This window comes from Microtus pennsylvanicus, chromosome 5, assembly GCF_037038515.1.
Source record: "Microtus pennsylvanicus isolate mMicPen1 chromosome 5, mMicPen1.hap1, whole genome shotgun sequence".
Taxonomy (NCBI): Eukaryota; Metazoa; Chordata; class Mammalia; order Rodentia; family Cricetidae; genus Microtus; species Microtus pennsylvanicus.
In genome coordinates, this window is record NC_134583.1 from 80402581 (window position 1) to 80418170 (window position 15590).

Sequence of the window (15590 nt, forward strand, 5' to 3'; positions counted from 1 at the left end):
TGGACCCAAAAGCTACGTGGCAGAAGGGGAGAGAGGGAAGGAGGGAGGGGTGGAAGGAGGGGCAGCAATGGCCCAGGACCTCCAGCCTCCAGCCCCTAATGACACAAGCCATACTTAACACCCTCTCACAGAAAGGGAGGGACGTTTGTAAGCACCAGTGTACCTGTGGGCAGGAACCCTGTGTTGTTTGCGGTGGTGTCCTGGGCCATCTTTCTCTTTGCGGTTCAGTACATACAGAAGTGCCTACCAGGAGTGAGGGGCCATCCTGCTAGGCAGAGCACCCTAACCTGGGAGGGGCCTGGCATACTACAGATACACGCTCTCCTCCCATGTAGATGGATCCCAGCGTGATTAGGAGACAAAAGGTACAGGCAAGTTCATCTTAAAACATTGAGTGAGTGCTGGACGTGGTGGCTCACGCCTTTAATCCCAGCGTTTGGGAGGTAGAGGCGGGTCGATCTCTGTGAGTTTGAGGCCAGTGTGGTCTACAAAGCAAGTTCCAGGACAGCCAGAGATGTTGCATAGAGAAACTCTGACTTGAAAACAAAACAAAACAAACAAGCACCATTGAGTGAGAAAACCACAGACTTGGGAGACCTGGGCACCCATCTCTATATGGGCATCCTGTGCCTATTGACCTCAAAGACAGGGCTGCCTTCACTCTGACCAGATGCTCAGGCAACCACCTCATGCTTGCACAGAGCTCTTCTGTTCGGAGTCCCAGGGGAGACTATTAATGGATGGCTGGATGAGAACCTAGCCTCAGAACCTAGCTGCTTCCATAAGGTTTTATTGTTACCAGCTCAGCCGTTCTGCTTCCCGGATCGACCATGTTGTCCTTTCAGCACCATGGTGTGCACCATGGAACAGGAATTGAGCCAGCAAGGGTTTCTTTTGTCTTGTTCTGCCTATGGCTTGCCTGGAATTTGTGGTCTAGGTTAATGACATATCTGTCTGTGTTTCCAGCTAACTTCAGCAAAGACTGGCTTATTGGTATTTTTAAACCTTAAACAGCAAGCAAAGCTGTTTTTGGAAATCTGTTTTGAATTGGGTTGCTCCCCTCAGCGTCGTCCTGTTACACGCCTAGTGCTAGTTATGATACAGCACCCAGGTCTCTCCTTCCCCTCCCCATGTCAGGTCACCCTCAGGCAGAGCACGCACCCACTTAGGCAGCCTAAGTGAGAGACCCAGGATACAGGCGGCATCCATGTTCCAAAGGGCTTCTTACTGCCAGAATTAGGTTGATCACAAAGCACACTGCCCTTTGGGGAAGGTGGGAGGGCGCCACTAGCCCAGCAGCATCCAGGGGCTGTGGCAGGTTAGATATGGTAGGTGTGGCCTTCTGGAGCCTGCTTGTCCCTCTGCCCCCACTGAAAGCCTTAGACTTCAACAAGATCCACAGGAAGTATATGCAACCTGGAAGTGCATGGCTGTGCAGTGTTCAGCTTTTGGCTGCACCTCAGAGTCACTTCCTACCTTCCAAAGAAGAGTCCTGTGCCCTTAGCAGCAGATGTGGATGTGCCCGCCGTACTGTAGGAAGCAAGGACTGCAGGTCTTTCAAGCCTGCCCAGTGATGCCCATTGTCATGGGCATGTACAGCAAGGGATGGGGGTTTCTTGGTGGGTCACCCTTACTGTCAGTGCAAGGACACATGTTGCCTGGGGCCTGTAGAAGGGACTCCTCACTGGGACCAGCCCAGGGTGAGACAGGTGGATTTGGGTGGCCCAGGGCTGGGGTGTTGTCCAGCATGGATGCCCAGCTCTTATCCAGAATGTCTGCTTTTGCTTCTGGTCTCAGAGCCCAAGACGCTCGCTGGCGGGGCTCCCATCCCAGGGACTTTTTCCTCCTAATGCCACTCTGCCTGTTTCTATGGTAACTGCAGATCTGTACCCTGCCTGCGCATGTGATTGTGTTCTGTTCTCCTTGTAGATGGAGGAGATAAGATTTAAAGACAGAGCAGTCTTCGTGCTGGAAAGAGAGTTAGGGGTTCAAGCCGGGCATGCCCAGAGACTGCAGCTTCAGAAAGAGGCTCTAGATGAGCAACTTTCCCAGGCCAAAGAGGCTGAGCGGCACCCAGGCAGCCCCAGACGGGAACTTCCTTATGCAAGCGGTGCAGGAGACGCCTCAGACCACTCAGGAAGCCCTGTAAGCACCCCCAGGTCGCGTCTCAGCCATCCCCGAGTCGCAGACACAGAGTGCCACGTAGCCATATGACCCAATGCAGCAGCTCCATGTATCCAGCTAGCTCCTCCTGCCCCAGACACTGTACAGCCAGCCCCTACTTTCCTGGCTGGGAGGGCTGATACATTGTCTCCATCATCAGCCCAGCAGAAGCACTGCTCTTGTTGCCTCCTGGGCCCCAGGTTGCTAAAGGTCACTTGCCAATCATGCCCTGCCCTTGGTTGGTGGGGAGAATCCACTCCAAGCATGAACTGCTTCCCTTCCCTTCCATCCCCCTGCGCACGGGCTCCAGCTCCCCCTCCCCCATGTCTCTCTGGCTTGGCCCCTCTTGTTATGGTTGCTAGTGCTAGCATCACCAGTCACTGCCCACCTGCTTTTCATGTGACCATGACATTCTCTGCTCCTTCTCAGGCTGCTAGTGACCCTGTGGGGCAGCCAGCAACTGCATAACTGTGAGCGTGTTCATTTTGTCTCCATGCCTCATTCAGACTCTCTGTGGTGGTCTGCAGTACCCTGGGAGACCCTCAATGCTATCCCTCTAAGTCTTCGGTCCCCAGCCTCTCCTGCACCTGTTGAATGAGGAATTGAGCCATATCCAGCACCTTCCTGGACGTTCTTTCCTTTGATTCAGGGACAAAAGTTTAAACTGATTCTGCCTTGGGCCATTGACTTTGGAGAATATCATTTATGATCTTGTTACAAGTGACTTACTTGAGTTAGAACCAACTCCCTGGACGCCCTGGTTCTGTACAGACCACTGTAATAACTCTAGATTCTAAACATGCATTAGAATGTTTTCATTCATTTTTTTTAACGTTCCCGTAGTTCCAAAAGTGAGTTTTAGAAACTCAATTTGAAGGGACACACTTCCTGGAAAAACAATTCTAGAAAGTCTACAAGGAATGCCATCCTTTGAGAGTGACTTGTTGCTTGGCAGGGCAGGCCCGTCTGGAAGGCACAGCTGGGCAGCGGCCTAGAGGAAGCATGCGGCTGGTCCTCCCTCACACTCGGGCTCCCACACTTGCTCGCCCTCACCCGCCACATTTGCACATTGCAGACATCTCTGCTTTCCCATCTTGCTGGGTTCAGTGAGTGCATGAGCTCCGGGCTAAGTGCCTCTGCCAGGAGGGCCCTGTGGCAGCCATTGGGAAGCAAAGGCAGTCACAATGCAGAAGCGCGTTGGTTTCCAGCTGGGGTGGGGATTGCCAAGGTTTGCACCTAGGACCAGTTATTTGCAGTTGATTTTTGTTTTAGGAACAGCAGTTGGACGAAAAGGATGCCAGGCGCTTCCAACTTAAAATCGCTGAGTTAAGCGCCATCATTCGTAAACTGGAAGACCGCAATGCCTTGCTGTCCGAAGAAAGGAATGAGCTGGTGAGTGGCTGGTAGGGGGCTTTGTATTCCGTGGGTTAGGGCTGCAGTCTGGGGCGAGGTGGAAGTATCCATAAGATTCATTATGAAAACGAGGAGTGATGGTATCAGGGACAGGCTTTCCTCAAGGCTTCTTGGTCATGCTATAATAAAGCTTCATAACAAAAACGTGTGGTGGGCCATATCACACCCCTACTTACAGGCAAACAGAGTATTGGCTCTGCCCTGCTGGTCTTCCCCTTTCTCTCCATCTCCAGGGAGCTGAGTTCCACCCCTGAGATATCCCTGGCTCACCTGGGTGTGGAGTGGGCAGGGAGCGGTGGGACTCTGCCTGCAGCTTGAGCCCAACTTTCCATTTTGTGCTCTGTACCTGTAAGCTCTGCACCTACAGGTTCTGAATCTAGAGATACTGTATCTCTAGACTCTGTATCCATAGAAACCCTCACGTACATATCCTGCACGTACAGTTACGTATTGACAGGCTCCACACCTACAGGTTTCGTATGTGTCTGTAAATCCAGTCATGGATCAAAAATGCTTTTCAAAAATTTCATTCATCCTGCACAGTCTCTCTCTCTCTCTCTCTCTCTCTCTCTCTCTCTCTCTCTCTCTCTCTCTCTCTATCTCTATCTCTCTATCTCTCTCTGCTTTGTTTCCCAAACAGTACTATCTATGAACTAACTATTTACTCTGTAACTGAATTATTATAAACAACCCTGCAGTGTCCAGCACACCAGGACTGTGGTAGTCTCCGGGAAACTACCATGCCACTTTATACAATGAACTGTATACACCTGTAGCTTGGAGACCCTCAGCATCTCCATGTGCCCTGCCCCAAGTCCTCCGAGGCATGGAGCTCCAACTGGTCAGTGTGCTGTCTTTCTATGTCATGTAAAAGCTCATGTTATGTAATAAATATTGTTTCAGCTAAAGCGGTTGAGAGAAGCTGAAAGTCAGTACAAGCCGTTGCTGGATAAAAACAAGCGTCTGACCCGGAAGAACGAAGACTTGTCTCACACTCTGCGGCGCATAGAAAGCAAGTTGAAGTTTGTTACTCAGGAGAACATAGAAATGGTAAGTGCTGCTAGGTCTGCAGAAACAGCCGTCTGGGCAGAGCTAGGCAGCGTCTCATCTCTTCTGTCCTCCTCTAACAGAGGCTCGGGCAAGCCGCAAAAAGCCCTGAAAATCCTGTGCACAAGGTAGCAAGAGGTCCTGTGTATAGAGAGACAGGACTTCCAGGCCTGCTGGGGAGCTCCAAGCCAGGTGTCAGGGTAAACTCCACTCTTGCTTCTACCACTAAGCCAGACTGCAGAGTGGTGAGTTCTGTCTGTTCCTTCGTGCCCTGGAATTCCCAGGGGCCATGAGGCAGGTTAGGTTAAGTGACTTCAGTAGAATGTCACGGAGGCATGACATTAACCCTTCCAGTCAAATAGCCCATCTCCTAACCCGACAGAAAAGCACAGATAGTTCAGGTGGCGTGTCCAGGCTATCTGGGAAGCTGTCTGGGCCCTGATGCATGACCAAGATATAGGCCTGGGTTTCCCCAATGCTCTGCTGCAGGCTGCTCCAAGCCCAAGCCAAACAGTCCTTGCCCACACCAAGGAAACCCGGACTGTTACTCAGGCTGGTAGGGAGGTCCTCCATTCTTACCCACCATGCTTGGTGTTTCAGAGGCAGAAAGCCGGAATCATCCGGAGACCCAGCTCCTTAAACGACCTTGATCAAAGTCAAGATGAGAGAGAGATCGACTTCCTGAAGCTCCAGATTGTGGAGCAGCAGAATCTCATTGATGAACTTTCCAAGGTGAGCATGCTGCACCCCTCTGCTGCCCTGTGCCCTCTGGAGCCAAGCCCCCCTCTCCCCTGTGCCCTCTGGAACCATGTCCCTCTGCTATCGGGTGCACTCACTGGAGCTATGCTCCCTTGACACTGCACCCCTCTAGAGCTGTACCCCTGCGTAGAACTGAGGGCAAGGGGAGCAGTGATGCATTGATGGGGTCTCCTCAGATGCCCCCCATCACGTCACTACTTAAGGTGACCTTCTTCAAACAGTTTTCTGCCTCTGAATCTTCTAAACCTGGGGACCCCAGGGCCCAGGCCAGCAGCACCACCCCTGTTGCTAACAAGCCATGATAGGCAGGGAGCTTAAGAACACTCCATCTATTCACTCGAGGTTTCGGAGGCCAGGGACACGAGTCCAAAATCAAAGAGCGGGTGGCTGTACCCCGTGCATGCACTCTGGCTGAGACCACTTCTTCCCCTGAGCAGCCCTGTGGGCTCCAGCGTTCCCTGCTGTGGCCCTGTCTTTCCACTCAGTACCACCGTGGCTTCCTCCTCTTCTGTTTTCTGTAAGACCCTTCCCACTGGGTTCAGGACCCATCTAATCTAGTACGGCCTCCTCACAGCATCTTTGTTAATTACGCCTTCAAAGACCCTGTCTGGAAACCAGGTTCCATGCACAGGTTTAGTGGATAGAGCAGGGGACAGCTTTGGGGGGGCTGCCACGTTAGTGGTTCCCTTTCTCTGTCCCTGTGTGAGCCCCCACATCCCAGCATGGGTGTGTAAGGAGCGCTTCACGAAACCCTCCACCTTAAGAGTTCCTTCTGCTTCCTGCCGGGGTCCTGACTGAGTCCAGCATGAGGCTATTTCATAATGAGCTGCCTCTAGTCACTCTGTGTCCTTTGGGAGGCAGCAGCAGAACAGTGGCACTGATTTCTGTCTCTGGCCTATCTTGTAATGACCAAACCTACCCCATGAAACTACACAGGAAGATCCCTCCCCTGACTCCCTAGACTGAGGGTGCTCTCACCGAGGCCTCACTTTGCTGGTCCTGCTGAGGACCTGAGTTCTTTTCTCATTCAGTCTCAACAATTATGATTGATGTGAGAAATAGGGGAAGGTTGAAATCCTGGTTGCCTACAGGTACATATCATGACAGTTTCTGAAAAGCCTCTTTCTCCTGCTCTGCAGGAGTAAGAGGATATCCACTGTGAACAAAAACTCCTGGTATTCTGGAAGGTTCTGGAATTCTTTATAAAATAGCCCCCAGGAAAGGAGAAGAAAGAGTGTTAGGGCCCAAACATCCCTCAGGGGAGTGAGCATGTGGCCCTTAGGCCTCTACCAGCCATTTAACTCTGAGATTAGAGTTTAGAGATCCCGGGGGCCATTCTCTCTGGCCTCTGTAGAGCAAGGTCCTCCCTGTTCACTGTGTGACATCGTGTTCTCTTCCCCTAGACCCTGGAGACAGCAGGCTATGTGAAGAGTGTGTTGGTAAGTACTGGCTGGCACCGCCTTGCTTGATGCTCGTTCCCCTTGCCCCATGTAGCTGCAAGGACCCATTCTGTGCCCATGGCCCTTTGTAGTCTAGATAGAAGACTGTAGCAGTCTTGAATGGATTTATCATAACACTCCCTGACCAAAGCATGCAGTGACCTGGGAGCCAGTTCTTGGGTCATATAGGAATGGGTGCCCCAGGTGACACAGCACCAGCTCCAATACATAGAAAAATCTTCTATGTACTCCCTAAAGGCCAGAACCAAAAGACCATCTTTGCCACCCCTCCCTACCAGTTTCTCCCAACTAACATGAAAGACTGTTGGCTAGGCCTCTTCACCCTCATGATGGTGAAAACACAGGGGCTCAGGGTTACTTCCCAACAGGGAAGTGGGCACTGGTCTGTACGGTGTCTCAGGAACCACTTCTCCATAAGGACCCATTTATGAACAAAAGGGGCCTGGACCACCCATCTTCATCGAATGTCCAGTTTTCCACAAGCCCAGGGCCCACCTACATGGGGGCTTGCTTGCCTCAGGCTGACCGAGGATGGCTAGTGTGTATGATCTCCTTAACAAGTCTTCATGCCCAGCACCACCTTTTGCAAGGTGCGGTGCAAACCTAGGCCTGGGCACTTTGCCAGACAGCCGTTCAGCTACTCAAACAGACCTCTCCACCTGGCTTTTGCAGGAGCGTGATAAGCTGTTGCGGTATCGGAAACAAAGAAAGAAAATGGCGAAACTCCCCAAGGTAAAAGAAGGGGAGGGCGCAGGCATAAAACGCAAGCATCTAAAATCTGTGTAAGAAGGTGAAGCTCTTCCTTTGCACATGAAAATTTATTAAAAATCATTAGTCTGGAATAACTCACGTAGGACTCAAAACAAGGCCTCTGTTTATCCTTTTAAATTTTGTCAGGCCAAACCTACCTCAGAGAGAATGACCCTTTTTATCTGAGGGTTGCAGGATCATAGTTGGAAGTGTTTTTCTGTTTGTGGCTCTGACTAGTTTTAGAATTTTCATTCATCCTTTGAGAATTCCATACATTGGAATATATGGAATACAATGTATTTTGATCATATCAACCCCCTGCTCCCCACTCCAGCTTCTCCCCTATCCCTCTCCCCATTCACAGACAGCACTGATAGACTCAGTGGGTTATAAAGAGGCCCTGGCTGACTTTACAGCTCAAACTCCAAGGCAGTGTTAAGTCCAGTGTCAGAAATGCCAATCATTCGGGTAAAATATGAGACAGAAACTCAGGCTCTGACTGGGGAGTGGACAGGCGGGCTCACAGTTGCAAAGACAGACAGTCAGACTGTTTCCCTGAGTTGACAATTGGCGAGTTCACGAGGCCAGTGGTCAGTATGCACCCGGTGGTGTGTACAGCCAGCTGAGTTCAACAGTCAGGCCATTGGACACACCTGGGACCTGTTCCACCAGGCCATCCCTACTCTAATCTCAGTGTTCAAAAGAAGGGAGGTCGGGCTCCAAAGGCCTGGAGGCTAGGAGACCTGGGGCCAGACAGCAGACACCAGGGTGTGGTGAGCGCTGACCGCCAGCCAGTGAAAAGCTGAATCGCAAGGGGGCTGGTGGGTCGTCAGCAGTGGGACAGCGGGAGCTAAAGCCAAGAGGGAGGTGGAGTGGGCGACAGTGAAGGTCAGAGAAAAGACAATGACAGGGAGAGCCCCGGCTGCCTGTGCGGTGCCTGTTTAGTAATCAGAGATCAGAGGGGCTGAGGTCTGATGAAATTGCCTCAAGTTTGTCTTCATTTGGCTTGCTTGTTTTCTGTACATCCCTATGGAGAAGCCTGGGAAAGACTGGGGTACACAAAAAAGGTTGGGGTACAGAGAAATCCGTCTTCTGAAAGGGCAGGACTCCACTAAGCAAGTGTTTGGGGGTCATTCAACTAGAAAGGTGGGGTAGCGGTCAGCTCTCTGGAGGAAAGCCCAGACCTCTGCTAGGCAGGAGGAAGGTGTGAGATGTGGGTACTTGGGAAGGGACACAACCGAAGGGCTAGAAAATGGAGACTGGGAACACCTGGAGTTCCTAGTCCCAGGTACTTTCCTGGAAAGCTCTGGAAGAGGGACCAGTAGAGAGACCCAAGGCCACAATGGCCAACCATTACTTCAGAATCAGTTAAGGAAGGAGGGGATCCTGAATGTGGCCAAAAGAAGATGGGAGCCTTCTGGACCTAAAGCCTAGATGTACAAAGCTAAGGATCTGGAAGGAAGAGCTTCTCAAACTATCTGGTAGCGGCCCCGGCTTTGCTTGGTTTCCAGTCCAATCTGTCAAGGATAGATACTTGTGAAAGTACAGCAGAGACGTGTGGCCACAGAGCGAGTGCCCAGCAGCGTGGAACTCACTGTCCGTCCTGTATGAGTTCAACAGGCACGAAAGTCAGGTCCAGGAACCGCTTATCCCAGGACTTCCCCATCTACCCTCCATCATCCTTCCTCCAGGATAACCAAGCTGGCTAATAATGCCCAGACCTTCACTTTGGCCTGTAGGAGACCAGTCCCCGTCCTTCTTGAAGGACAGCAGCAAAACCTAGAAGGGGGTGAATTGTATTGGAGTTGGGGAACAGCTACTTACCTGTGACCTCCATACCGGGGCAACAGGAAGAAGAGGCAGAAGGAGGCCTAGGGCTGCCAGCCATGCCTGGCCTGGGTTTGCACTAATGCATTGTTGGGTTGCACTAATGCATTGCATTTGGGTCAGAAGCCAGTTGTTGTGGAAACCTTCTTTGGCTATGATGAAGAAGCTTCCTTGGAATCCGATGGCTCTTCCATTTCTTATCAAACCGACAGGACAGACCAGACCCCATGCACCCCTGAAGATGACCTGGAAGAGGTAACTTGGGTCTCCTACAGAGTTCTTTGACTAGCTAGCCCTTGGGGGTCAGTGAGGCACTTAGTCAGGTGGGCAAGGGATAGGGTGGAGGCCTCACTTGAAGGCTGCTCCCTTTGGATCTTCGGGCCCACCCCTGGCGGTCCCCCTGTTAGCACAGTGAGGAGCATCATTTGCACTGCTTGGGAGGGTGGCTGCTGAGGGCTACTCCTTGCCTCCAGTGTCTGCTCATGCTTCTGCCCTCCATGCAGCCTGAGCCCCTTATAGGGTTGCGGAGGGTTCTCCACTCTCTTAAAAGGCTTCCCAGGAAGGTCTGAACCTCCAAGCAAGAGTCCAGCACCGATCAGGGCACACCAGAGCCTCAGTGCACTGAGCAGAGCCATTTCGTGTATGAAAACAAACCGCTAGCTGTCCTAGCTGGCTAGCCCCTCCAGCCAGAATGATGGCCACCTCAAGTCCAGCAAACCATCTCAGCTCCCAGACCTGAAAATCAGGATTTATCCTTATAGGGACTGCTCTAGGGTGGCCAGCCTCTGTGGACAGGAAGTGTGGTTCACAGTCTTGACCGGGTTCAGTGGCAAGGCTGTTATGCATGGCCTCCCTTGATAGATGCTGGGATGTGGCCTAACGGATTTGGACTTGCTTAGAAATCTAAGTGATCATAACACACCCACCCCCATCAGCCTTAGGTGGGGGACAGGGTGGGAGGATGGACTCGGCCATTCCTAGATACAGCCTGCTCAAAGTGACAGCCGACCTCCTTGCATCTGCCCTCTGTGGCAGCAGGTGACATTGTAGCTAGCAGTACATACCCAGGGGTGAGCCAGAGGTCAGTGGTCTTGGCACAGGCCTGGGGGTAGGCTGTATCTTTCCCAAGCTCAGTGTACTTTTCATGACATATTTCTGCCAGCAGATTTGGGGGGGGGGGCTCATCTGTCATAAAGAGCCCTTGGGTCAGGGCAAATAGGAGTTCTAACTGAGCCCCTGGTCACTGGCTACCAACCAATGAGGCTTATCCTGGCTTCATCACGGACAGTTAATCCTCCACCCCAGGAACCAAGGGGCACCTCCCAGGAAAAGCCCCCTCTGAGCAGTCCTGGGTCCCAAGTAGTACCCCTCCCCAGAGACTGCAGAGTCGCTCTGGCATGCTTATTAGACTAGTCATTGTACCTGGCTGGGAAAAGAAGAGCCCAGCTTTTTGGGGGTGCTGCCATGTGGCACCCTGGTTAACGTCATACCTCTCTTTGCACATGTGGTGCCTGTGCACTGCCCACGTGCTTCTCTAGGGTATGGCCAAGGAAGAGACGGAGCTGAGGTTCCGGCAGCTGACCATGGAGTACCAGGCATTGCAGCGAGCTTATGCCTTGCTGCAGGAACAAGTCGGCGGGACACTGGATGCAGAGCGAGAAGTTAAGGTCTAAATGACTTCTACTCTGCGACGTTCGGGCTCCCACTCAGCTCCTCCCCGCTTGTCCCCTACTGGGACACTCCACTTGCTCAAACTTTTGAGCTAAGCCTCTTCAATCCCACAGTGACTGGGTCCTGGGTGTTAGCACTAAAGCCGTTAAAAGCCAGGGCTATGGAACCTGAGGCTGGGTCAGTTTGAACTAGAAATAGAACCGGCATGGATGGTGGCAATTCTGCTTCTCTGGACATGTCCCATCACTCAGCAGCATCCAGGCAACCCCGACCACCAAGGCTGGGTGGGGGCGGGGGGCACTATCTGCCGGCTACCGGAGGGCACCAAGTCTCAGGCAGGGACACAGGAAAGGGGATCCTCCTCACTGCTTTCCAGGGGCAGCTGCCTTAGAATTGTGGCTGGGGCTGTGAGTAGGGAGACAGGCTGTGGGATGGTGGGGCTCTCCTGAGCAGAAAGCTGTGAGGTCTTGGTCCTGGTTGGCCACACTCTCCCTATTCACCCTGCAGGGCAAGAGGTGATTCTGCAGCTTAGGGTTTTGGCAACACCATGCGACTCTTTATCAATTTACCGGACTGAGGCAGAGTGCTCTTGAGTATGTCTGTCTGTCGGGGCTGTTAGAGAAAATTTGATGTATTCTTCCTCCTTTCTTACAGACCCGTGAGCAGCTGCAAGCAGAAATCCAGAGAGCGCAGACCCGGGTGGAAGACCTGGAAAAGGCATTGGCTGAGCAGGGGCAGGTGAGTTCCTTGTGGGGTTAGTAGCCTCTATCTGTACTGGGGGTTCCTGGGAGAGGCATGGCCCTCAGTGGTTTCCAAGTTTCCTGTTCAAGAAGGATGGAGAGGTTGAACACATACCTGTACAGGACTTATTCACTGCACTCTGCAAAGCTGAGCAGGGATAGTGTGTGGAAGTTTCTAGTATCCAGAAGGAATGCCTATCAAACTGTTAAGTGAAGCAAGAATCTGCCTACCCATGGAACAAGGCATCTTATTGGCTTCACCACCATTCCTCTGAGCCAGGGCAGAACTTCAGGTCCTATGTACCCTCACCACAGACATCAGAGGCAAAAGTCCCCAGCTGCCCCTGGCTTAGCCCCTGACCTGGGTTTCTGGGGACCCATCATCCCCCTGGAATCAAATGGCTCAAGGTGTTATTACTCCTTCTCATACCACAACACCACTGCCAGAATCTTCAATCCCGTGGAGGGATCTGTCCCCAGTGGCCATGCTCCCTTGGTCCTGTCCAACCCCAAATGCTAACAGCTAGTTGGACAGACAGAAGATAGTCCATGATCAGCATCCCAGAATTCAGTGCTGTGGAACCTGTTGTCTCTTGACACACAGAACCCAGCCACTCACCTCCACTTCCCTGGCCACCATGCATGTAAGTCTGCATCAATGGTGTTCATACATGTGCAGCTTTCTCAGACCAAGATGTGGTCCTGGCCCAGTCATCACAGCTGGGTCATATTCCAGGCGGCTGCTATTCTGTTGTTCATGTTAAAAGAAAAGTGCCAGGAAAGAGGGACGAGAACACTATGTCCCAAGCCCCCACCCCTAACCATTTGTAAAAAAAAAAAATAGTTTTCTCCAATAGAGTTTCACTGGGCATACAAACCACTCTTAAGGACAGGTTGAATGCCCAGCAGTTGATGGTCAACACAAAGCAAAGCCAATGGTATTGTTGAAGGATTTTGGTCTTATAATGCTTTTTTATATAATGTATTTTTTTCTTTAATTTTTTTTTACCTTATAGGTCTTTTGTTTGTATATTGTGGTTTCTGGTTTTGTGTTTTTATAGGACTTATGTGTATGAAAATGTGTGTCTGTATGTGTGTGTGTGTCTGTCTACATATCTATATGTGTTTCCTGTAGCATGTTTCATGCCTGCATTTCAATTTCATTTTCAAGGATATGAAGTGGATTGAGGAGAAGCAAGCGCTGTACCGAAGGAACCAAGAGCTTGTAGAAAAGGTATGCCCTGCCTCCCAGCTGTGCATGCATCTGAAGTATGTGGTAGATTTTGTGGGCTGGTGGTAGACTTGGGCACGAGTTCCAGGCCTTTCTGTGGTTCACCCTGTAGCAGCCCAAGGTAGCCCACTTCCTGGAAGAGGAAGCCAGAGCTGCTTCTCCCAGGCCCAACAGAGCTGTGTCTGCAGGCATTGTGGTAACTCTCTGTTCTGATGGGTAAGGGTGGCTGGAGAAATTGCTGGAAACACCCTAGTCAGAAACATGTGGGTTAGGAAACTTCTAGCAATGTTCACCATGAGACTGATTGTCCTCAGAGTACAGCCCGCTTGAGAGTCCCCAGGTGAAGCTGGACTTTTGTTCCTGACTGTGCCCCTCGAGTAGGGCAGTACCTAGTAGTATCTTCAGCTCTGGGTTCTCTTGGTCTCTGATAACAAGAAATTAAAAAAAATTCATTTCCCTGACTGTGACCTTATTAGCTGTAATATTTTATCTAATTAAAACAGGGGAGAAGAGCCATGCTACTCTTTGTAGAGTCTTAGGGGCTGCCTGGTACCAACACACCTTCCCAAGGTGGGCCTAGATAGGAGAGCAGTGACTAACACTCATGCACACCCACACTTTTTTAAATTGATTTTATTGAGTTCTACATTTTTCTCTACTCCCCTCCCTGCCTCTCCCTTCCCCTTCAGTCCTGCTTCAAGGTCCCCATGTTCCCAATTTACTCAGGAGATCTCGTCTTTTTCTACTTCCCATGTAGATTAGATCTATGTAAGTCTCTCTTAGTGTCCTCGTTGTTGTCTAAGTTCTCTGGGATTCTGATTTGTGAGCTGGTTTTCTTTGCTTTATGTTTAAAAACCACTTATGAGTGAGTACATGTGATAATTGTCTTTCTGTGTCTGGGTTACCTCACTCAAAATGATGTTTTTTAGCTCCATCCATTTTCCTGCAAAATTCAAGATGTTGTTATTTTTTTCTGCTGTGTAGACTCCATTGTGTAAATGTACCACATTTTCTTTATCCATTCATCGGCTGAAGGGCATTTAGGTTGTTTCCAGGTTCTGGCTATGGCAAACAATGCTGCTATGAACATAGTTGAGCACATGTCCTTGTGGTATGATTGATCATCCTTTGGATATATACACAAAAGTGGTAATACTGGGTCTTGAGGAAGGTTGTTTCCTAATTTTCTGAGAAATTGCCATGTTGATATCCAAAGGGGCTGTATCAGTTTGTACTCTCTTCAGCAATGCAGGGGTGTTCCCTTTTCCCCACAACCTCTCCAGCATAAGTTGTCATCAGTGTTTTTGATCTTGGCCATTCTTACAGGTGTAAGATGGGAATCTCAGAGTTGTTTTGATTTGCATTTCTCTGATGACTAAGGATGTTGAGCATTTCCTTAAGTATCCATCAGCCATTTTAGATACCTCTGTTGAGAGTTCTCTGTTTAGGTCTGTACTCCATTTTTTTTATTGGATTATTTGTTCTTTTGGTGACCAATTTCTTGAGTTCTTTGTATATTTTGGAGATCAGACCTCTGTCTGATGCACACCCATACTTAAACACCTGTGGGCACACCCGGATGCTCATGCCCATTTAAAAATGGGTGCTCTCCAGGGAGCTGAAGAAATGACAGTATGGAAGGAGCTTGCCGAGCAGCTTAAGGACCTGAGTTCGGATCCCAGCATTCATGTAAAGCTGGGTGGAGCAGTGTGTGTCTATATTCTCAATCCTGGAAGGGCCTCTGGGCTTGTCGGCCAGCTGAATCAGTGAGTTCGAAATGTAACACAGTGCTGTCTCAAAAAACACAGTAGAGAGTGGTTGAAGGAGATGCTCTGTGTCCTTGTCTGGCATCCGTATGCACACATGTAGATGGCATATCACACACGTATGAGCACACACGTGCACACACACGTATACCTATGCTCTCCTGGATTTGATGAGCATAGTGTCCCAACGGGGCCCTGCAGGTACTTCCAAGCTGCCGAATGTTCAGGACGAGAACTAGTGCTGTGGAAGGATCCACCTTGCTGCTCGAGCATCCTGAATATTAGACCATGCTTATGCATCTCTGAGTTCAGTATTGGGAGAGATGGCTATAGCTGCCTCCTCCTTAGCGGGCATCCTGCGTTTATTCAGCTGCTGAGGATGTGAACCATGGGTCACATGTGTTAGCCTTCGGTTTTGGTTTGTGATGCCAGTGATCAAACCCAGAGCCTTGTGCACGCTAGGCATGTGCCCTGCCGCTTAACACTGAGCTATATACCAGCCCCCGTGTGTTCATGCTCAGGAAGGCAGACCCCTACGTCAAGTTCATCCATTACTGATGCTATCTAAACACTCCTGAGTTACCTGCATCAAATCTAGAATGTAGCCAGGCAACCGCACACCCATTTATTCCTCCCCTGTGCCATGGACCAGCCTGAGCTCCAGGAACCGCACAGAGGACCCCTTGTCCTCAATAGCTTTCTTCCTTCTCTCTCTCTGTGGAGCAGTTCTCTGGGCAGTGGCGTCGTACTGGGCAAGTGCCCT

At 50.7% G+C, this 15590-nt stretch overlaps 1 protein-coding gene across 22 annotated transcripts in view; it reads left to right on the forward strand.

Annotated features, from left to right (window-relative positions):
* The window catches only part of Jakmip3 (Janus kinase and microtubule interacting protein 3), a 129369-nt gene that overhangs the window by 81196 nt on the left and 32583 nt on the right, over positions 1-15590 (forward strand). For 7 of the 22 annotated variants that reach the window (XM_075972631.1, XM_075972637.1, XM_075972629.1 and 4 more), the window contains exons 4-13: positions 1930-2145; positions 3436-3555; positions 4480-4626; positions 5224-5355; positions 6786-6821; positions 7515-7574; positions 9543-9674; positions 10958-11086; positions 11745-11828; positions 13002-13064. In XM_075972631.1, the coding sequence (XP_075828746.1) occupies positions 1930-2145; positions 3436-3555; positions 4480-4626; positions 5224-5355; positions 6786-6821; positions 7515-7574; positions 9543-9674; positions 10958-11086; positions 11745-11828; positions 13002-13064 (1119 nt within the window). The remainder of the gene's footprint in view (positions 1-1929; positions 2146-3435; positions 3556-4479; positions 4627-5223; positions 5356-6785; positions 6822-7514; positions 7575-9542; positions 9675-10957; positions 11087-11744; positions 11829-13001; positions 13065-15590) is intronic. The other 15 variants (XM_075972641.1, XM_075972638.1, XM_075972633.1 and 12 more) reach the window with 5 other exon arrangements.